Source organism: Rana temporaria, chromosome 12 (assembly GCF_905171775.1).
Source record: "Rana temporaria chromosome 12, aRanTem1.1, whole genome shotgun sequence".
Lineage (NCBI taxonomy): Eukaryota > Metazoa > Chordata > Amphibia > Anura > Ranidae > Rana > Rana temporaria.
This window is the reverse complement of record NC_053500.1, coordinates 123740618-123762921: the sequence shown is the minus strand read 5'-3', so window position 1 is coordinate 123762921 and position 22304 is coordinate 123740618. Positions and strand designations below refer to the sequence as shown.

General features: G+C 45.0%; 1 protein-coding gene across 1 annotated transcript; it reads left to right on the top strand.

Annotated features, from left to right (window-relative positions):
* The first annotated feature begins 1584 nt into the window (after positions 1-1584).
* Positions 1585-21586, top strand: SRSF6 (serine and arginine rich splicing factor 6). Its single transcript, XM_040330497.1, has 7 exons — positions 1585-1765; positions 7599-7753; positions 10797-10856; positions 12067-12179; positions 14828-15030; positions 17113-17349; positions 20306-21586. Exons 1-7 carry the CDS (start codon positions 1659-1661, stop codon positions 20988-20990), a joined length of 1560 nt encoding a protein of 519 aa, XP_040186431.1. The 5' UTR covers positions 1585-1658; the 3' UTR covers positions 20991-21586.
* Positions 21587-22304: the final 718 nt, after the last annotated feature.

The following is a 22304-nucleotide window of genomic DNA, read 5'->3' as shown; positions in this document are numbered from 1 at the left end:
CACGTAGAATCGCCTATCTTTAGGCGGGCGTAGAGCATCTGAGATACACTACGCCGCCGTAACTTAGAGCGGCATGTCCCGTATTCTCAAGGAACTTGTGCTTTAAGTTACGTCGGCGTAGTGTAACTGGGCCGGCGTAAGGCCGCCTAATTGAAATGTGGAAGTGGTGGGCGTGTTTTATGGAAATTAATCGTGACCCCACGTAATTGACGCTTTTTTCGAATGTCGCATGGCGCGCATGCTCAGTATTACATCGAATTTTCAAATTAAATTGCGCCCGCTCAATGCCTTGTCGACGTGAACGTAACTTACGTCCAGCACCATTCACGAACGACTTACGCAAAACACTTAAACTTGAAAAATTTGATGCTGTTCCGACGTTCATACCTAACATTGGTACGCCTCATAGAGCAGTGGTAACTTTACGCCCAAAAAAACCTTACGTAAACGACGTAAAAAAAAGCGCCGGCCGCACGTATGTTTTAACAATCGGCGTATCTAGCTCATTACCATATTCGACTCGTAAATCGACGGAAGCGCCACCTAGCGGCCAGCGTAAATATGCAACTTAGATACGACGGTGTAAGAGACTTACGCCGGTCGGATCTAAGACAAATCTTTTTTTTTTTTTTAAAGTGTATTTTGTGCGTGTACTCGAGAGAGGAGCCGGACTGCAGGAGTTGGGAGTAGCCAGAGGCAATCTGCCACCTTTCTCCATGCCCCGGGTGGCAATGGTGGGTGTGTGAGGGGGTCCTCCCACACAGCCCGGCCCTGCCTGCTCCACTTTGAAGCCCAACGGGGCAGAGGGACTCCCTATAAGGGAGTGAGAGGATTTGCCCGCTCAACCAGCCCCGTTAGTCCTTCGCCTCTCTTTTTAGAGACCGCGTGGTCAAAGTGCGTGCATGTTAACCCAATTTCGAGTGCGTGTAAGTGTGGTGGTTTTTGTGGGAGGGGGGTGGGCGTACTAAGCGCAGGCTTACCTCGCATAGCACACCCACCGGGAGCCGGGCTGAGACCACCAAACTCAATTCACATGTAGCCGAGACCGGAATCCGAACCCCTAGCTGCAGAGGTGAATGGCTTGTCAGCGCAGTGCCAATCGCGTTGAGCCACCGCAGCTCCACGGATCTAAGACAAATCTATGCGATCTAAGACGCATAGATAAGACGCCTCAAACTCAAGAGTTATGACAGCGTATCTGGAGATACGCCAGCGTAACTCCTACGAGAATCTGGGCCAATGTTTTTAGTCTGTGAATATTAGTAAATAAATACTCGGTGGCCCTGATAGTGAGAAGTTTGGGGGCCCGGAGTTCTGCGATGTATGGATCCTGTGTGAATCGTGTATGGAAACATAAGGAAGGATTGGTTCTATAGGGATACGGTGATTTGTAGGGATGTTATCCGTGTGTGGGGAGGAGATCCCCTCGCTCGTGGTCCCGGGAATACAATCCCCCCCAACATGAACACACTACTATCGCCATCCACGTGTCTCCACACACACACAGGAGGTGGGCGGGGCAGGAACTCTCGCTCTCATCCTCCGCCCCCTGTCTGGACACGCCCCCGTAGTTTATAAAGCTTCCCTCCCGCCTTTGTCGCGTCACTCTGCTGTGGAGCTGAGGCCGCCATCTTCTTATTTTTTTTACTTGTGTCGCCATGCCGCGTGTTTATATCGGGAGACTCAGCTACCATGTCCGGGAGAAAGACATCCAGAGGTTCTTCGGAGGGTACGGGAAGCTGCTAGAAGTGGACCTAAAGAACGGGTAAGACGGGGCTGTACACTGCGGGGCCTTCGGGTGGATGGGAGAGGGGGGTGTGTGTGTGTTGAGGTGCGCGGCCTCTCCCGCCTTCACGTATTCCGCCATTTTGTGGCGGAAAAGGGATGGCGGGGTGCGGTGGTCGGTGTGAGGGGGGAGCCATCATCTGTGGTGGGTTATCCGCTCCAAAATGGAGGCCATTGTGCTCCGCCGTGACGTCACCGTCCTCTCCTTGCAGGCACGTGCGGGGGACCTCCCACAATGCACCGCGCCGAGGCCGGATCCACTGCAGACTAGAGTGTTTATAATCCGTTCTCACCATAGAGACGAGGATTGTGTATAGACAGGCTGGACTCGGAGCAGAGCGGGGCCTAGTCAGGCTGGGTCCAATGGAAGAGTGTGCAGTTTATGAGTACAGAGATTGGAGCATGGAGGGCAGACACGTCCTACAACTACCCCTCTCCATTCATCAATGCATGGCTGGAGGGAAGATTGAGGAGCTTGTCTGCTCATCTCTATAGCTGGACTGTACAGTAAAACATTCTTGAACCATGGAGACTTTAATCCTGAGAAGGGGAACCCCCCCTGATCTTGGGGTGGAAGGGGAAACCCCCCTGATCTTGGGGTGGAAGGGGAACCCCCCCTGATCTTGGGGTGGAAGGGGAACCCCCCCTGATCTTGGGGTGGAAGGGGAACCCCCCCTGATCTTGGGGTGGAAGGGGAACCCCCCCTGATCTTGGGGTGGAAGGGGAACCCCCCCTGATCTTGGGGTGGAAGGGGAACCCCCCCTGATCTTGGGGTGGAAGGGGAACCCCCCCTGATCTTGGGGTGGAAGGGGAACCCCCCCTGATCTTGGGGTGGAAGGGGAACCCCCCCCTTACCCTCGGTGGTGGAAGGGGAACCCCCCCTTACCCTCGGTGGTGGAAGGGGAACCCCCCCTTACCCTCGGTGGTGGAAGGGGAACCCCCCCTTACCCTCGGGGGTGGAAGGGTAACCCCCCCTTACCCTCGGGGGTGGAAGGGTAACCCCCCCTTACCCTCGGGGGTGGAAGGGTAACCCCCCTTACCCTCGGGGGTGGAAGGGTAAACCCCCCCCCCCTGATCGCAGGGTGGAAGGGGAAACCCCCCCTGATCGCGGGGTGGAGAGGGACCTCCCCCGGGATACAATTCGATACGAGAATCTCCTGTGCTTGGGAGTGGATCCCACACAATGCAAGTATGCTAAACTTCAATCCTGTCTGTATGGATAACTCTCGTGGCTGCCCTCATAAGACTGGCGAAGTGCGGAAAACACAAAAAAGAGGGTGCACCGACCTAGTGCATTATCCTACAACCATCGCTTTATTGATATGAAAACGTATTATACTCACAAAATGACAATAGAATCACATAGCACATTATCATCCAATCCCCACAGTACATCATACCATGTGAAGATAAAGATCCAATAGTGTAACACGTCTTGAGGACTAGCCTCTTCCTCAGAGCCCTGGCTGATGTGGACACTGACCGCTCCGAGGAAGAGGCTAGTCCTCAGGACGTGTTACACTATTGGATCTTTATCTTCGGCCACATGGTATGATGTACTGTGGATTGGATGCTGTGCTATGTGATGAGCTTTGATTCTAATGACATTTTGTGAGTAGAATACTACTTATTATATCAAAGCGATGGTTTTAGGATAATGCACTAGTTCGGTGCACCTGCTTTTTTGTTTACTCTGCTGGGGACCCTGATACACCAGGGGGAGGGGGGCGGCGCTGCTGGGGACCCTGATACACCAGGGGAAGGGGGCGACGCTGCTGGGGACCCTGATATACCAGGGGGAGGGGGGCGACGCTGCTGGGGACCCTGATATACCAGGGGGATGGGTGCGACGCTGCTGGGGACCCTGATACACCAGGGGGAGGGGGGCGACGCTGCTGGGGACCCTGATATACCAGGGGGATGGGTGCGATGCTGCTGGGGACCCTGATACACCAGGGGGAGGGGGGCGACGCTGCTGGGGACCCTGATACACCAGGGGGAGGGGGGCGACGCTGCTGGGGACCCTGATACACCAGGGGGAGGGGGGCAACGCTGCTGGGGACCCTGATACACTAGGGGGAGGGCGGCGACGCTGCTGGGGACCTTGATACACCAGGGGGAGGGCGGCGACGCTGCTGCTGGGGACCTTGATACACCAGGGAGAGGGGGCGACACTGCTGGGGACCCTGATAAACCAGGCGGAGGGGGGGCCACGCTGCTGGGGACCCTGATACACCAGGGTGAGGGGGGCGACGCTGCTGGGGACCCTGATACACCAGTGGGAGGGGGGCGACGATGCTGGGGACCCTGATACACCAGGGAGAGGGGGCGACGCTGCTGGCTACCACGATACACAGGGGGGCCAGATCAAGAGGGGGGATTCAGGCAAGTGTGTAGTGAGAGGTAGAAATTAGTATTGGAGCGTTTTGTATGTATTTGATTAATCAGAGAGGAAAAATGTCAGGTACAAAACACTCCCAATACTAGTTTCTTCCTCTCCCTAAACACTTACCTGAATCCCATCCGCACGGCTCATCCCTCTTCCTGGTCTCACCTCTAATAGCAGTGGGATGTCCATCAAATCCTATTGGGAGCAAGTGGCATGGATAAGCTGTGCATCTTGCTACACACTCATCCCACCACGGGAGTGTGCCCTCAGTGGCCGGTTTGTTGATGAGGCACTCCTGAGGAGGGATGGAAAAGAGGAGATGAGGACCACTCTGTAATACCATCGCTCAGAGCAGGCAAGTAGAGCATATTTTTTATTGTAGAGAAAGAGGCTTTATAGTCACTTTAAAGGGTAAGTTCATCTTTTATAGACAACTCTGTAAGGTGAACTTACACAGGTCACCTCCTGCCCCCCCCAGCCAACCAGTCAGCAGCCACATAGCCTATCCTTTCATCTATGGAGAAGACACGTGGCTGCAGAGAGGATTTCTAAGCCCCCGACCCCTGGTGCAGATATACCGGAGATTGCAGCGGGAATGGGAGGGCGACCCGTGTAAGTTCACCTTGCAGATTCTTCGGTAAAGGTGAACTTACACTTTAAAGTGATAGTAAACTCCCTTTGTTTTGTCACTATAGTAAGACTTGCCAATGGGTACAGTAAATATCTCTTAAACGTATGCCCTTTAGGAGATATTTACATGTGTAGTAGCTGGTGACATAACAGCGCACTGTGCTCTAAATCAGGGATCCTCAAACTACGACCCTCCAGCTGTTGCGGAACTACACCTCCCATGGGGCATTGTAAAACTCTGACATTCACAGACACGACTAGGCATGATGGGAATTGTAGTTCCTGAACACCTCGAGGGCCATAGTTTGAAGACCCATGCACTAAATGGACGTCATGTCATCAATTGAGGCAGACGTGACGTCACCGTGGCTTGGCCATTCAAACGAACATGCTAGTTACTGTCTGTGAGGACATGACACCGCAGTGGTTCCTTGGCACTCTTGTCTATGGCAAGTTGTCACCAGCCTTCGGCTCACTGGTAAGGCATGCTCCTTCTCCTTGGGTCTCATTTTACTCGGACATGCTTTAGTGTACGCCTGTGCAAGGCCCATGTTTGCCTCATTGGAATGCACAGGTGTTCATGTATCCCTATGCAGGCAGTCCATTCATTTCAGTTGAGTCACGGTGGCTTCACAATCACAGCTGCTCACAATTTGACAGCTGTGCACTCGGCTGTCTATTTGAGAATGGCAGCTGTGTCCATGTAGCCTCTGCACCCGAATGGAATGAATGGGACTGCCTGCATGGGAGGATATATGGAACACATGTGCATCCCTATGCCGGTGTTCTGATAGCCAATTCATCAAGATCTCCAATAACATCCCTTCCGGATACTGTAAAGCATCAAGAATTGGAGATTTAGACAAGTTGCTGTTTTGACACAACACTGGAAAGCGTGTACACTCTGGTACGTGATATGAGTGGACATTGTTACTCCATCTGATACAAACCAACATGGCCGCCTCCAAGACGGCAACAACTTTTTCCTGAAGGAATGATACTGCTCTAAAAGCATTCTTTACTGCATTTACACACTTTAAATCTGAACTATGGCCAGGTACAAATCAGCCAAGATTGCTTTGCCCTTATGTTTTCCTTTTTTTAGCAGTTCAAACATCCGATATTCACCTGAATCTGCCATATCCTCTCTTGAGCGCTGCAAGAGTGCAGACATGATGATTTAGATGAGTTAGCAACAAGACTATTTAAGATCGCTTGCCACAATCGTAATCCGTGGGGAGAAAGCTCATGAGACTGAATTAAAGTATTATTGATGGAAACGTTTTAAACAGAGGTTGGTTGGGCAATCTAGATTTTGTTTTTAAACCTGGCTGTAGTTGGGCTTTAACATCCTTTTGACATTAGTCGGTGCTTCGTCCACTTGACCTCCAGAAGATTTACCCCCCTACATGACCAGGCCATTTTTTTACGATCCTGCACTTCGTTACTTTGACAATTGCGCGGTCATGCAACAATGTACCCAAGTAAAATTAATGTCTTTTTTTTTTTCTTTTACTACACATAGAGCTTTCTTTTGGCGATATTTGATCCCCCTCTGTTCTGCTGCTCTCCCCCTCCGCACACGGCGCCCCCCTTCATCCTCGATCTGTCAGGATGGAGAGCGGAAGTAGGAGCCGCTAAACCCGGCTCCTTCCTTTTCCGAATAAACAGGGTCAGTGATCACTGACTCTGTCCATTCATATAACTGAACTATTGTAATCTGTGTTTATGATGCTTCCGTTTATGAATAGAGAGGAGCCTCTGTCTCCTGTCCATTTATTTTCAGTGCAGCTGAGGCTGCTGAGAAAGGCACTGTGTCCTTGGTCCCTTTCTCGGTCTCAAAGGGGAGATGTCAGAGGTCTAAGACCCCTGATGTCACCAAAACCCCCCAACAGGGCTTAAACAAATAATAAAAAAATGCAATAAATATATATATATTTTTTTAAATAATAAAAATAAAAAACACACTGACATCCAAAAAAGAAAGCATTGTAAAACAAAAAATGGTAAATAAAAATTGTAAAAAAAATACTGACACGTGCCACTGTCACATGACATAAAAAAGTATTGGTAATCGGTATTGGCGAGTACTTGAGAAAAAGTATCGGTACTTGTACTCGGTCTTAAAGTGGTATCGGGACAACCCTATCCAATAGATTTATAAAATAAAGTTTCTTAATTTAGGCAAATATGTATTCTGCTACATATTTTTTATACTAGTAATGGCAGTGATCAGTGACTTGTAGCGGGGCTGCCATAATGCGGTGGACAATCTGACACTTTGTGGGAACCAGTGATCAGTGCTAAAAATATGCACCGTCACTGTACTAATAGTTGGGGAGGGGGTTAAACATCTAGAGCAATCAAAGGGTTAATTGTGTGCCAACCAGTGTTTGTATGCTGCTTTTAGGAAGTAGATTGGATTTTATTGCCTGCTTTGCGGGGATAGAAAATCCATCACTTCTCCCGTCAGTGTGGAGCTCTGCCTTGTTTATAGACAGAGCTCCGTTCTGTGTTTTCCCAACGATCGACAGGTGCTGGCAGACATACATTGGCTAGTACCTGCTAATCGGCTTCCGCTGTGGGGAATGACAGCAGAAGCAGCGCCCCCTAGGCAGAAGTGCAGTATCACTAATATATACACAAGATTTTGCGCAGCGCGGCCGCCATTTATCAGTAAATCTGCAATAGGCCGGAAAGTGTTCATTGAAAGAAATTGGCATGATCAGTTAGAGATTTAACAGGGTAAGCGTAAAATTTAATCCAATACAACTTTATTTTTTTATTTTTTCAGATATGGCTTTGTGGAGTTTGAAGACTCGCGGGATGCGGATGACGCGGTGTATGAGTTGAATGGCAAAGACCTGTGTGGGGAGCGTGTGATTGTTGAACACGCTCGAGGACCTCGCCGGGACAGGGAAGGATACAGTAGTGGCTTTGGAAATCGCAGTAAGCATCACCTATTTTAGCGGCAGCGATTAGGGATTGAAGAACTATTGAATAATCAGGTGTTTGAGCTATTTGTCAGCTAGAGAGGCTGTAAAGAGTCGCATTCTCAAGCATAATGGAATCTTTAGCTAGAAATTTAATCTTTAAATGTTGGCTAATAGTGTTTTTTTTTTATTTGTTTTTTATTGGGTAGATACTTGGTAACAGCACATAGAATACTGATACACAGGTCTATCTAATTCTGTAAAGGGCTACATCTGGTATAATTTGTACTTTTAACCTTTTTGATTCAGCATTTAAAGTAGAACTAAAGGCAAAACTTTTTTCACTTTGGATAGAGTAAGGCCCTTTCACGCTGGGGGGGTGTCGGCGGTAAAGCACTGCTATTTTTAGCGGTGCTTTACCATCAACTTCGCGACTCTATTTGACCGCTTGCAGGATGTTTTTTTTCCCCCACTAACGGCAGAGAAAGGGTTAAAAACCACTCTGCTTTGCCGCGGTGCCTCATTCATTTCAATGGGCAGGAGCGGGATACACACCGCTCCAAAGATGCTGCTAGCAGGGTTTTTTTTTTTTACAGTCCTGCTAGCGCACCATTTCAGTGTGAAAGCCCTCTGAACTTTTACACTGGAGAGACAGCAGCGGCTGTTTCTGGTCACTTTACAGGTGCTATTTTTAGCATTATAGTGCCTGCAAAGCGACCCAGTGTGAAAGGGGTCTAAGGGATGGTTATAAGTTAACCAGTCCTTTTGTTAGCCATCTGTATCCAATTGAGATTTCCCTTCACTTGTCTGGTAGCCAAAACAGGAAGTGAAACGATATCTGTTCACAGTAAGGCCCCTTTCACACTGAGGAGTTCTTCAGGCGGTATATCGCTAAAAATAGCGCCTGAAAAACTCATGCCCAGCATTCTCAGTGTGAAAGCCGGAGGAGATGCGCTGGCAGGAGAGTAAAAAATATCCTGCAAGCAGCATCTTTGGAGCGGTGCGGTAATACTGCCCGCAATGCGCCTCTGCAGAGGCGCATTGTGGGCGGTATTAACCCCTTTTCGGCCGCTAGGGGGGATTGATTCCGCTAGCGGCCGAATCTCCAGTTGTAGACCCATTGGAAGATTTCCCTTTTCTGGAACTGGTGACAGTCCAAAGTTAGTGATTTTCACTTTCATTGAACGGTCACCAGAACAAATAAAGTCTGAATCTCACTAATAAGGGCACAGCCAGCAATTAAAAAAAAAATGGCAGGTGTTCTAATCCTTCTCCACTCTATACCAAACCGAAAAAAAGTTTGCTTTTAGTTATAATTTAATACGGTTCCAAAGAATTTAATCAGTTTGGAGAATTTACCAGATAATATCTTTTTTTAATGTAAGATAATTATAGATCAAAGTATACACTGCTATGCTTGTCACATTGTGAAGAATAAAATGCAGTTTGGTCCACCTAGCTGATTTATGCTTTTTTGTTTTTGCCGCAGCTTAACTGGGTGAAGTTCACGCCCACTTTGAGTGACACCTTTGTTAATTTGCAGTTTTCTGTCATTCTGCGATGCAACTGAACTCCAGGCCAGTACTGCATAATTGTCTGTAGGTTCTGTTGCATTTTAGATGTAGAATAACATGACAGTGCATCAGTGGTAACTGGTTTGACAGTCAACGTTTGTCGAAATTATTACTGTGTGCTGCTTTTAAATACATGCTCATCAACAATGGTATATATACCTTTAAACGTATGTCTAAAGCCAAAACGTTTTACATTTTGGATAGAGTATGGTTAAATCCTGTGTTTTTCTTTTTTGGTCTGTTTGGGGAGATTTTTCTCTGCTGCTCGCTGTGTCTGTTTTGTTACACAACAGAATGAGGAAATCTCCAGTGTTAGTGGGAATGTCCACTGTGACAGTTGTCATTGAACATGTACCCCAATGGTCAGATTTCACATTCCCTCCTGATCTTGTGACCACTCAAAATTTTGATGTTTTCCCTCTTTTTACTCCTGGTGACTGATGCCCAGGGCAAATGGAGAGTGCGTTTTTTAAGCAGATACAGATCGCAATAAAAACACCTGGTTCGCCACACTATTCAAAGCAAAAAAATTGGCTTTAGATGCATTTTAAAGATACACTAAATTATGCAAAGTGACGGAGTTTGCGGCTAGCATCCATCCCTAATTTTGTACTGTCAGTTGTGCTCCCTCGCTACCTCCCTGCTGCAGCATCCCAGCCTGTCTAATCTGACAACTGGTGTGAGAGCGTCCATAGGGGGATATCATCGCACCCACCTTGACCCCATGTGACATTTGAGCCTGGTAGTTGGAAGCTTAAAGGGGTTGTAAAGGTACCATTTTTTTTTCTTCCTAAATAGCTTCCTTTACCTTAGTGCAGTCCTCCTTCACTTACCTCATCCTTCCATTTTGCTTTTAAATGGCCTTATTTCTTCTGAGAAATCCTCACTTCCTGTTCTGTCTGTAACTACACACAGTAATGTAAGGCTTTCTCCCTGGTGTGGAGTGTCGCGTTCGCCCCATCCATTGGGCTACAGGAGAGTCAGGACGCGCTCTACGTTGCAGATAAAGGAGCTGTGTGTTAGTGGGCATCCTGACTCTCCTGTAGTGCAAGTGAGGGGGCGAGCACGACACTCCACACCAGGGAGAAAGCCTTGCATTACTGTGTGGAGTTACAAACGGAAGAACCAGAAGTGAGGATTTCTCAGAAGAAATAAGGACATTTAAAAGCAAAATCGAAAGACGAGGTAAGTGAAGGACTGCACTAAGGTAAAGGAAGCTATTTAGGATTTTTTTTTTTTTTTTTTACCTTGACAACCCCTTTAATCTGAGCATTACCTCCCAGAAGCTAAACTATTGAGAACTCTGATGCTGGGAGCCAGTGTGGGAGCCTTAAAGTGTTACTAAACCCACAACGGTAAAATCAGCCTGCATTTGCAGTAAAGCATGCTGGTTATGCTCACTGTGGAACCTAAGGGGTTAATTATCTGCATTGTGTAAAAAAAGGCTGTTTGATCCTGTCTTATGATCCTCCCCTTCTTCCACAGTCCCAAATCCATCTCCTGATAGAACAGAGCATTGGAGGCATTCTTCACATTCTGAGTCTGGTGTGTATTATTAGAGAGTTTTTTATTTTTCATTTACTTATTTGTTTGTTTTTGGGAGGGTGCATGTGATCAGCACAGGGCCAATCAGCACTGTCCAGACAAAGTCCTACAAGCTTTAACCGGACACACATAGAAGTGATAAGAATGCTATATACTGCTGATGAGGAAAGGTATTTAACGGTGTATATTTACTAAAACGTATTGCATTTCCATGTTCTGTTTACTGTGGGAGACTATATATAATGAATGCAGGGTCCTGGGATTAGTAACTCTTTAAAATTGGATGGGGGTGGGGCTAGCTGCAGACACTGTCTTTGTCAATTTTGACCAAAGTGAGAGTTTTGAAGAACATGTGAAAAGATGCAATCATTGATCCTGTGGTGCTGGTGGTGATTTTTGCCTCTGGCAGCACAGGTTTATATTGTTTTTAAAGAAAAGCATTGGAAAATGTGGGGGGGGGGGGGTGGAATAAGCAATGGTTATGATTTGCTTTTTCTGGTGGAAGTAGAGTTTTATGCAAACTGCTTGTATTATGATTGTTATGTTTAACTTGTATATTCTTAACCTTTTTGCATGTCGAATTCCAAAATCCTTTTTTAACCGTCCTTGATGTTTCAATTTGAAAGAGACCAGTGGGGGCTGAGACCATTGAGGCTTAAGATGACTGCCTTTCCTGGTTGGCCTTTCCAAACATTGTGTGACCCTTGCCCTATGACCCTTTGGCTGACCTTACCGGAAGCCATGACGACAGCAGCCTATTGCCATTAGACGCAGGGTGATGGTGAGGATTAAAAGGGTTAGATGAAATGGCTTTAAACTGGATTAGGTGACTCCCTTGCGTGTGCTTCCAAGTGACACTTCTTTTCTTATACCTCCTGCCTTAATGTAAATAATGTGACTGGCAATACTATAAATGCTTTTTAGAACATGCATGTGAATGAATTAAACTTTGTTATGTCATAATTTATGTCCTGTTGATAAGGTTGGTTGAGGGTACTCTACTCACTAAACAGGCTCATTCTTAAAAACAGCAGAACAAAGTAAACGTCTCTTCTGCTTATTATTGGCCAAAGTCACAGCTTCAAAGGAGGTTTTTATGTAAAATATATCCTATCCTACCTAGTTTTATTTAAAGCCCTCCCAAAAGATTTAGTTGTTGAACTGTGCATATTCAATGGAGACCTGACTTTTCTTTCCATGTGTAACAAAGGTGGTTACAGGAGCCAGAGATCCGGCAGGGATAAATATGGACCTCCTGTGCGCACAGAGTTTAGACTTATCGTGGAGAACCTCTCCAGTCGCTGCAGCTGGCAAGATCTTAAGGTTGGTATTGCTGCTCTTTTTGAGAGGAAAATTGACACATAAAGCATGATCAATTTATAGATAAACATGCTGCTGTCGATACATTTTTAGTTGTGTGCTTTCATTAAATATGTTTTAGTTGCATTCTTTTTTTTCTTTTTTTTTTCCCTTTTTCTTTCATTTGCTAAATTGTTAAATTTAACCACTTACCCCCCGGACCATATTGCTGCCCAAAGACCAGAGTACTTTTTGCGATTCGGGACTGCGTCGCTTTAACAGACAATTGCGCGGTCGTGCGACGTGGCTCCCAAACAAAATTGGCGTCCTTTTTTTCCCACAAATAGAGCTTTCTTTTGGTGGTATTTGATCACCTCTGCGTTTTTTATTTTTTGCGCTATAAACAAAAATAGAACGACAATTTTGAAAAAAATGAATATTTTTTACTTTTTGCTGTAATAAATATCCCCCAAAAATATATAAAAAAACATTTTTTTTCCTCAGTTTAGGCCGATACGTATTCTTCTACATATTTTTCGTAAAAAAAAAATCGCAATAAGCGTTTATTGATTGGTTTGCGCAAAAGTTATAGCGTTTACAAAATAGGGGGTATTTTTATGGCATTTTTATTAATATTTTTTTTTACTAGTAATGGCGGCGATCAGCGATTTTTTTTTCGGTATTGCGACATTATGGCGGACACTTCGGACATTTTTGGCACCATTGGCATTTTTATAGCGATCAGTGCTATAAAAATGCATTAGATTACTATAAAAATGCCACTGGCAGTGAAGGGGTTAACACTAGGGGGCGGGGAAGGGGTTAAGTATGCCTGGGTGTGTTCTTACTGTGGGGGGGGGGGGGGGTGGCCTCACTAGGGGAAACACTGATTTTCTGTTCATACAGTGTATGAACAGAAAATCAGCATTTCCCCTGCTGACAGGAACGAGAGCTGTGTGTTTACACACACAGCTCCCGTTCCCCGCTCTGTACCGAGCGATCGCGTGTGCCCGGCGGCGATCGCGCCCGCCGGGCACACGCACGGGAGTCGGGGGCGAGCGGGGGGCGTGCGAGCGCGCCTCCGGCGGCGCACGTGCGCCCCTAGTGGCGGCTAAAAGGCAGGACGTCCATTTACGTGGTCTCGCCTAGGAGAGCCACCTTGTGGACGTATAATGACGGTGCGGCGACGGCAAGTGGTTAAGGTAGTTGCAAACCTTTAGGGCCCTTTCACGCGGGCTGTCAGGACAAGCCTGCCAGTCCGTTTTTCAGACTTCATCGGACGTTCCATGCACCTCTATGGAGCGACGGATGTCAGCTGTGACCTGTCTGCCTACATCCGGTGCTATCCGATACAGCAAATCCAGACGGGTGGAAAAACTATTTTCCATCTGGCAGATCGGATGGAATCTGATTAAGGTGGATGTTTTCATCCGATTTCCCATAGAGGACAGCGAGGCTCTGACAGGGCCAACTCTGCTCAGTAAGTGGAGACAGACCTGTCTTCCGCCTGCTCAGCAGAGATCAATGAATTGACCCCCCATCAGCGCACTCTGTCTTGTCCATTTACAAATTGCCTTAAGTTGTGTTTGGAGAATGCAAGTTCTGTGAATGGGCAAGGGAAGAAGACATTCTCTCCCCTTGTCCATTTACCAAATACCTTTAAAGGAAAATTTTTACATTCAGGAAAAAATGGATGCACACATTTTTGCAGAAAATGTGCATTTTTTTTTTACAGGAGCTTGCAAATGAATGCACTCGCTATCGGTGAATGGCAGGTGCAGTGTCAGTCTTCTGCAGACATGTCCTACAGCGTTCTTGCCTATACCTTTTTTTTTTTTTTTGTACAGGCTTTTCTTTTGAAAGCTGGAGGGTGTGTTAATATACGATGAGGGCACTTATCTGCGTCATTGCAGTCCTTTGAAAATGACAAGCCACATGTGTATGTTCTTTGTAATTGTAGCGCCCAGAAACACTAGTGCGCGTTTGCTTTTTGTATCCTATGAAAAACGCACTGGCACTAACTGATACTAATTTAAAAAAATGCTGTTTAAAAAATAAAAAAAATCTTACCTAAAATATGCTAATGCCTACAACTTCTACCATGATCCTGTCGCTGATCTAGATTGACTTTATTCAAACCTCTTTCTCCTGCAAGGAGCAAAGATGCAATGTATCTTTCTCACCATTCAGAAAAGAAACTCGGGCGAGGCTGCATAGTGACTGATCAGTGGCCAATAAGAGGCTATTGGTGACCAGGAACTGGAAGTCCCAGGTCCTGATCATATGTACGAGACCCAGGGGTCTTGGTAAGAGCTCTGGTCTCTGTGCAGCTCACTCCCAGCACAAACACAGGAACACAAATATGCAGTGCCCAGGGTTAAATCCCACCTCCTGTGATGATTACTGGTGTGTTTGAATGCATTATGCTTTCCATTTTATTTTTACTTAGCCAGTGAAAGGTATCATTTTACATTTACCCTTCTGTACCTTCATTTAACTTGAGGTCACCTAGACAGTGTCTTTTAAACAATGACAGTGATGAAAGTCTGACCGAAAAACCTAACTTTCTACCTAAAGTTGAAAACATGTTTTGACCTTTTTGTTATGCCTTTAAAATGCCTGAAATTTTGGGGAATTGGTATTTTCAATGTTCCATGTTTCCTTCTCTTTAGGATTTTATGAGGCAAGCAGGTGAGGTTACATATGCTGATGCACACAAGGAACGTACCAATGAGGGAGTGATAGAGTTCAGGTCTTATTCTGACATGAAGAGAGCTTTGGACAAACTTGATGGCACCGAAATTAATGGCAGGAAGATTCGTCTAGTGGAAAGCAAAGCTCGTCACAGAAGATCTTACTCTGGCAGCAGGTCAAGGTAAGTGCAAAAACCAGATGCAATAAAAGTTGTATAGTACACATGCTTGTTAAATCAGTTTTTTATTTTATTTGTATACTTGAAAAAGTGGATTGTGTCTGCTATAGGGGATCTTCTTTGCTTTAATATCCGCCCTAGCACTTTGATGAAAGGGTGTGGTTATCTAGCAGTGTTTCTCAACTCCAGTCCTGAAGGCACCCCAACTGGTCATGTTTTCAGGCTTTCCATTATTTTGCACAGGTGATTTGATCAGTTTTCACTGCCTTAGTAATTACCACAGCTGTTTCATCTCAGAGAAATACTGACCCGACATTCCTTTCTACCTTGTATCGCCAGTATTTTCTTGGCTCTGGTTCACATTGATGCAATTTTGACATTTCAAATCGCATGCCAAATCGGTGGCAATGGCATCGTCCGGATTAGTGCGACGCCACATTGATTCCCAAAAGTAGTTTCTGTACTACTTTGGGCAATTTCAGGGTGCGATACATTGACATATGTGCAGAAACCCACACAGGTGTCTCTGAACTCGCCCCTCAAAGTCAGGACTGACATGTGGGAATGAAATTGTGCGAGTTCAGCACGATTTAATTCCTGCAGTCAGAGTAAACCTAGGCTTAAAGCAAAGCAAGCATCTCAGTGCTAACCTTTCTATCTGTTTGAAAATATGTTCTTGCAAGTAAATAAAAAATTTAGCAGCTTGTGACAAATTGATACTTAAAGCAGAATTAAACCTCTGCAAAAAAAAATGTACCAGTAAGTGCAGCACATTGGCACATCATTGGAGACTTGCTTTGCAAGAGATCCCTTTCCAGAGCTGTGGTGTCGATGCTCCTGTCTGGTGCAGGTGCTTCCAATCCCTTCTTGGCTAGACTTCCAGGTTCTTCAGTCACTTGCCTGGGCCTGAATAATGTAACTTCTGCAAATGTTTCGGGATTTAAGACTCTACCTAAACATGCTGTACATTTATGCTGACCTGCACATGCGAGCTCAGTGTACACAAATGCTGACAAACAAGGCGAAGAGTTTATAATAAAGTAACAAATAGGGTTTCCGCACTCATAAAAATCCTACTCATCAGCCTTTTTTTTATTTACTTAGGTCTAGAGACCAAATTGGTTTAGAGGAGTTGTGCCAAGGAAAGAACTAGTCACCAGTATTGCCTGTGATCTCCCTGCAGCTATTTTTCCCCTTTACTATGCCTTATTCTGGCACTGTTTGTGTGAAGGTGGCCATCTTGGTTAGAAACCCCTGATGGCTAGTAATGTGCTGACTGATAGTGAAATAGTAAATAAGCAGTAGGGATATTCCTGCACTGCTGGCCTTCAGGTTCAGCCTCCTCTCCAGTAAGCAGCACAGTACAGCTGTGGCCGAAAGTTTTGAGTGACAAATATTTTCACAATCTGCTGCCTCAGTTTTTATGGTGGCAATTTGCATATACTCCAGAATGTCTTGAGTGATCAAATAAATTGCAAAGTCCCTCTTTGCCATGAAAATTAACTTAATCCCCAAAAAAATTCCACTGACTTTCAGCCCAGCCACAAAAGGACCAGCTGACACGAGTGATTCTCTTGTCAATACAGGTGTCGGTCTTGACGAGGCCAAGGCTGGAAATCACTAATGCTGATTGAGTTTGAATAACAGACTGGGAGTTTTAAAAGGGTGGTGCTTCAAATAATTTTTCTTCCTCTGTTAACAATTGTTACCTGCAAGGAAAACACGCGCAGTCATTGCTTTGCACAAAAAGGGATTCACAGGCAAGGATATTGCTGCTAGTAAGATTGCACCTTAATCATTTGATCATCAAGAACTTAAAGGACAGAGGTTCAATTGTGAAGACTTTACGGCGCCCAAGAAAGTCCAGCAAGCTCCACAACCATCTTAGTTGATTCAGCTGCTACTTGGGCACAGTTTATTTTTGTAGATGTTCCCTATAACATTGCAATTCACTTTTTCAGATCAGGTCAACTTGAATTTACACATTCCATAAGCCGAGAATTTTTTTGGGATATAGTGTGGGGGAATGTTTAATAACCTGATACAAATGAGAATGATTATAAAAAATGCTTTGCTGTCCTTTAGGTCACGATCTAGGAGCAGGCGAAGATCTCGTAGTAGGAGTAGACACAGTAGCCACAGTCGATCCAGGAGTCGTTCTCATTCTCCTGCTAAAAAGACCCGTTCTCGTTCACCAGCCAAGAAGAGCCGCTCCCGATCTCCTGCTAAGAAAAGTCAGTCCCGTTCTCCAGCTAAAGCAAGTCGTTCTCGTTCTCCAGCAAAGCGTAGCCGTTCCCACTCGCCTGCGAAAAGTCAGTCCAGGTAAGTTTCTTTTATATCTATAGTAATTTTATATTGCAAACCAAATTTCCGCTGTTCTCACTTTTAGGAAATAGAATTAATAACCTTGCCTGTCCTATAGAAGCTGGCACGTAGCGGGTATAGTCATAATTCTTTAAAGCATCTGTTTTTTTTTTCTGTGCTCCAAAAGCCAGGCAACTTTCATTTTCAGAAGGAGGCAAGTAATGGTAGCACCCCCCCATACGTACATTACAATTGCACTTTACCACTTAAGGGCTGAAACAGTGTCAGTGTTTCATTTTTAATTTTTTTTACACATTTTTTTTTTTTATTTCAATTTTATTTTTTATCAGCCCTTTTGGGGGGCTTTGGTATATCAGGGGTCTTAACAGACCTCTGACATCTCCCCTTTGAGACAGGGAAAGGGACTAAGGACACAGATTCCCCAGTCCCTTTCTCTGCAGCCTCAGCTGCGCTAAAAATGAATAAACTAAAACATTATAAGCAGTTTACGATGTTTATGTGAATGGACAGTCGGGACATTAAGGATTTACCGGCTCCCACCTCCGCTCTTCATCCTGACAGATCGAGGGGGACAGCTGCATGGAGGGGGACACAGGGGCAGCAGTGGAGCGGAGATAGTCAGCGGTGATCGTGTGTGGGAGAGTTGCAAGCACCGATCACCGCTTGTTTCACTAAAGCAGCTGAAAGCCAGGGGGGAGAAACGGACCGGCTGTCAGACTTTGAAATCCTATACAGGGTGATCAGTGCTTGTAACTCTCGCACCGCACTGATCACCCTGACTGCCCAGGTATTGGGTGAAGCATCGGAGCATTTGCCCAAGTACTTGAGCAAATGCTCGGTATCGGGACAACCCTAGTTGTACCCAAACAAAATTTACTTCCTTTTTCCCCCACAAAATAGAGCTTTCTTTTGGTGGTATTTTATCACCTCTGCAGTTTTTTTGCTCTAAACAGTTAAAAAAAAAAAAAATGTTTTTACTTGTTGCTACACTATCCCAATTTTTTTTTTAAATAGTAATTTATTAATCAGTTTAGGCCAATATGTAGTCTTCTACATATTTTTGTTAAAAACCATCGCAATACACATATATTGATTGGCTTTCACAAAAGGTATAGCATCTACAAAATAGGGGATAGAATTATGGCTTTTTTTTTATTACTTCTAATTGTGGTGATCTGCAATTTTTAGCAGGATTGTGATACAGATCGCACACTTTTTTGGGACCATTACTATTTATACAAAAAAAATAAAAAATTATACAGCGATCAGAGCTAAAAAAAAAAATAGCCACTCGTTACTGTATAAATGTCACTGGCAGGGAAGGGATTAACACTAGGGGGGGGGGCGATCAAGGGGTTAAATCGCATTACTGCAATATAACCGCACTCTTAAATCCACTGCCACAATGGAATAATGTCCTTATCTTTCGGATTCCATGTAGTTGTAGATCAATTATAAACAGTTGCATTGTCTTAATTAGTATTTAACTTATGAATGTGGATTTTATTATACATATAGAAAAAAGATATATTAAGTATATTTTTGTACAATTCTTGGTCGTGCCTAAAAAGTCAAAGCCTTTTCTCAAAAATGTTAATGTGTTAAATGTGTCCTAGGGAGGTGTTTCTAACTGCAGGGATAGGACTGACAGGGCGAGTAGAGAGCGGTTCCTGATTACTAGGAACAGCAGATCTCTACTTCCCTGACAGTGGGGATCTGTCAGTTTACATTGACAGATCCCCTTTCTGCCTCTGTAAGAAGCGATCGCAGCCACGCGTGTCGGCTGCGGGGGCGCTAGTAACTGCTACAGCCTTTTTAAGAGCCGACATACAATGATGGTGATTTGCGCAGCTGTGACAACCTGCTACAGTACAACTGCAGTGGGTGGTCGGCAAGTAAAGTTTTACTAAACCCACAACAGTAAAATCTGTCTGTATATGCAACATAGCATGCTTTATACTCACTGGAACTTAAGGGGTTAATCCTCTGCATTGTGTAAAAAGGCTGTTTGATCCTGTATGCACAGATCCTCCCCCTCCCTGCACTGTCTATCTGGGGAAGGTCAGCTAACAGGCAGGGTAGCCAACCTGCACATACTGTCTTTTTATGCCGGAGAGAACAGTTGCTTGTTTTCAGGTCACATGATATTGGCATCACACATGTGGGCATGTATACAGGCTGCATTGGAAATCTCCTCCTGAACTCTCAGTATTGGAGAAACTGCAATTTTTCACTGACTGTGGTATACAGATCAGCCAAAGAGGTCTATATAGTGGCAGTATTTTAATGTATAATCTGTGGGCACTGTGGTGGTGCAGATGAACTAGTTTCACATTACTGGGTATTAGTAACACTTTTAAAAAAACAGTAAAACTGCTTTTAAAATTATTTAAAATGGGGTCTTGCCTGGAAGTATAGGACATGCCTAATCCTATGGACACAACAGTATTTGGACACGTAAGACTAAGAGCAGGCATTTAAATCCTTTTCCCCCCTCATGGATGTAGATGAATACATTTCAACCAACATGCTTTAAAGTGGTTTTAAACCCAAGCAAAAAAACACCCTGCAAGACAAAGGCATAATGAGTTGGTACGCATAGCATACTAGCTCAAGAATTGCCTTACATTAAAGCCCCTGCAGCGGTCCTCCTACCCCCCTCCGGCCGGCGACTTCTCTCCGCGGGTTACTTCTGGGTATCACGGCTCCAGCGCTGTGATTGGCCGGAGTCATGATGGGTAACGGCACACTCACTAAAGCAAAGGAGATTTAGTGCCATTGCTTCAGTAGGGCTCTCTCCTAAACCGTTCAGGTTTAGGAGATATCCAGTGTACCTACAGGTAAGCCTTATAGGCTTACCTGTAGCAAAAAATGTGTTGTATGTGGCAGGATGAGTAGATTATCTTCTGTTGTGCTTTTTGTTTTATGTAATATTATGCTCCACATGTTATAGGTCCAAATCCAGGTCCAGGAGTAAAGAACGCTCAAGATCACCATCAAAGCAGAGAGAGTCTCGTTCAAAGAGTAAACCTAAGTCCGAGCGCGGCTCTCGGTCCCGAAGCAGGTCTAAAGGAAAGCGCAAGAGGTCCCGAAGCCGCTCTAAAGGGAAACGTGACCGATCCAGCAGCCGATCAAAATCAAAGCGTGACCGCTCCAGCAGTCGTTCTAAAGGAAAGCGTGATCGATCCAGCAGCCGCTCAAAGAGCAAGCGGTCTCGTAGTCGTTCTAAAGGAAGGAGGGAGCAATCTAAAGGAAAGAGGGATGCTTCTAGAGAGAGGTCACGGAGTCAGTCCAAAGAGAAAAGATCTAGAGACAGATCCCGCAGTCAGTCAAAGGGAGACAGGGAAGGGTCTAGAGGGAGATCCAGAAGTCAGCCCAAAGGGGACCTTGATCATCGTTCCCGTAGTCGTTCCAGAAGCAGAAGGGATCGTTCCCGAAGCCATTCAAACCCTAAGCGGGAAAAGTCTTCCCGTAGCCGTTCCAAATCCCCTACCCCACAAGAAAATGGAAAGGAAGATGCCAGATCCAGGTCCCAGTCACCAATGGCCGCCTCTGCTAGCAGAGAGGGTTCTGCTTCTCCTCCTCCACGCCCAGCCTCCGCTGCCAGTTCCAGATCTCGTTCCAGCTCTCCAGAGTAGCCTGCAGTGTGAAAGAGTTTGATATACTTTGTATTAGGACTGAGCCCTCTGAAGTCTAACCATAGGCAAACACTTTACTTTGTATGATGGTTCATTTGCAGGAGTTTCCTCCCTACTCTTCTGTACTAATTTGTTTGGTAAAGAAGAGTATAAGCTATGTAAATACAGAAAGTATATCATTTTTTTTTTTCCTGCATGTATGTTCTAGCACCAGAAAACAATTGGTGCTTGAAGATGCTTCTTGTTCAGCAGTTTCCTAGTACAGTGATTTAATATGAAACTCCCTTGTATTATATCTGAATTTGCTTTGGTTTAAAATATTAAATCATACAGTACTTGATAGAAATCAGTTATAAAATTGCAGTCTCAAGCCCCCTCCCGCATTGTAAATAATGGTTTGTATTGTCTTGGGGCAGTTTTTAGGATGTTCTACGTGTGCATTTTTTGCAGCGCAAATAAAGCATTTTTGTTTTTTTGTTTTTCCGGCTGTACTCCATTGGTCTCTAGTGTAGAGATTGATCACACTGTCTTAGAATGTAAACCTGTAATGTGGTTGACTTTTTCAAGGTGAAAATAAAGTTAAACTTTGCAACCCATCTTGCAATTGATTTTATACAATAAATACAAGACCTATTTCATATTTCTGCTTCAGAAAGTCTATGTGAATCTCTTAAGTGTCGAATGAAGAAAAGGGGTGTGGTGATTGTTCTATAGGTAATGGTTTCCATGTTTGTAAACTGTATCCGCTGCTGGGACTTGCTAATAAAAAGCACCAGTGGGTCATATAACAAATTAGATACAAGTCCAGAATGCAGCGCTTAAAATTAGTCCAAAGTGGTAAAATTGAATACACCCGTCAGCGTGTAAATAACAGCACCATGTGAGACTTCAATCTGCTTACGAGACAGCTGTAAATAGTATGCATATAATGGAAGCCCAAAAATCACATCTCCATTAGTCAGCATGAAATCCAGCCCAGGGTAGTGGCAAATCGTCAAATGGTATTCACACGGTAAAGTTTTCCTTAGATTCTCACACCAGATGTAAAACATTCAGCATATCAGCCAGCAATACCAAATGAAGAAATGGGGGCAGCCAATAGTGAAGCCAGTAAATAACATATATAAATGTATTCATAGTAACTTGGTTTTAGTACACGAATGAATGCATCACACAATTCAAACAACTGCAGTTTTCAGCGTGCTAGTGTCGAGACCCGCCTGACATTTTTCATCGCATTGCACTTTTGGGAAATGGAATTAACCCTACATCGCGTCGGATATCATCATCTCCCCTCTAATATGCAATGAAATA

Bases quoted from the DNA above. Each gene is read 5' to 3' on its own strand.
- SRSF6 (XM_040330497.1), top strand. From the start codon at position 1,659: ATGCCGCGTGTTTATATCGGGAGACTCAGCTACCATGTCCGGGAGAAA. The intron at 10,857-12,066 runs GTGTGTATTATT...TGTGTAACAAAG, and splicing joins TTCTTCACATTCTGAGTCTG to GTGGTTACAGGAGCCAGAGA. The intron at 15,031-17,112 runs GTAAGTGCAAAA...GCTGTCCTTTAG, and splicing joins TACTCTGGCAGCAGGTCAAG to GTCACGATCTAGGAGCAGGC.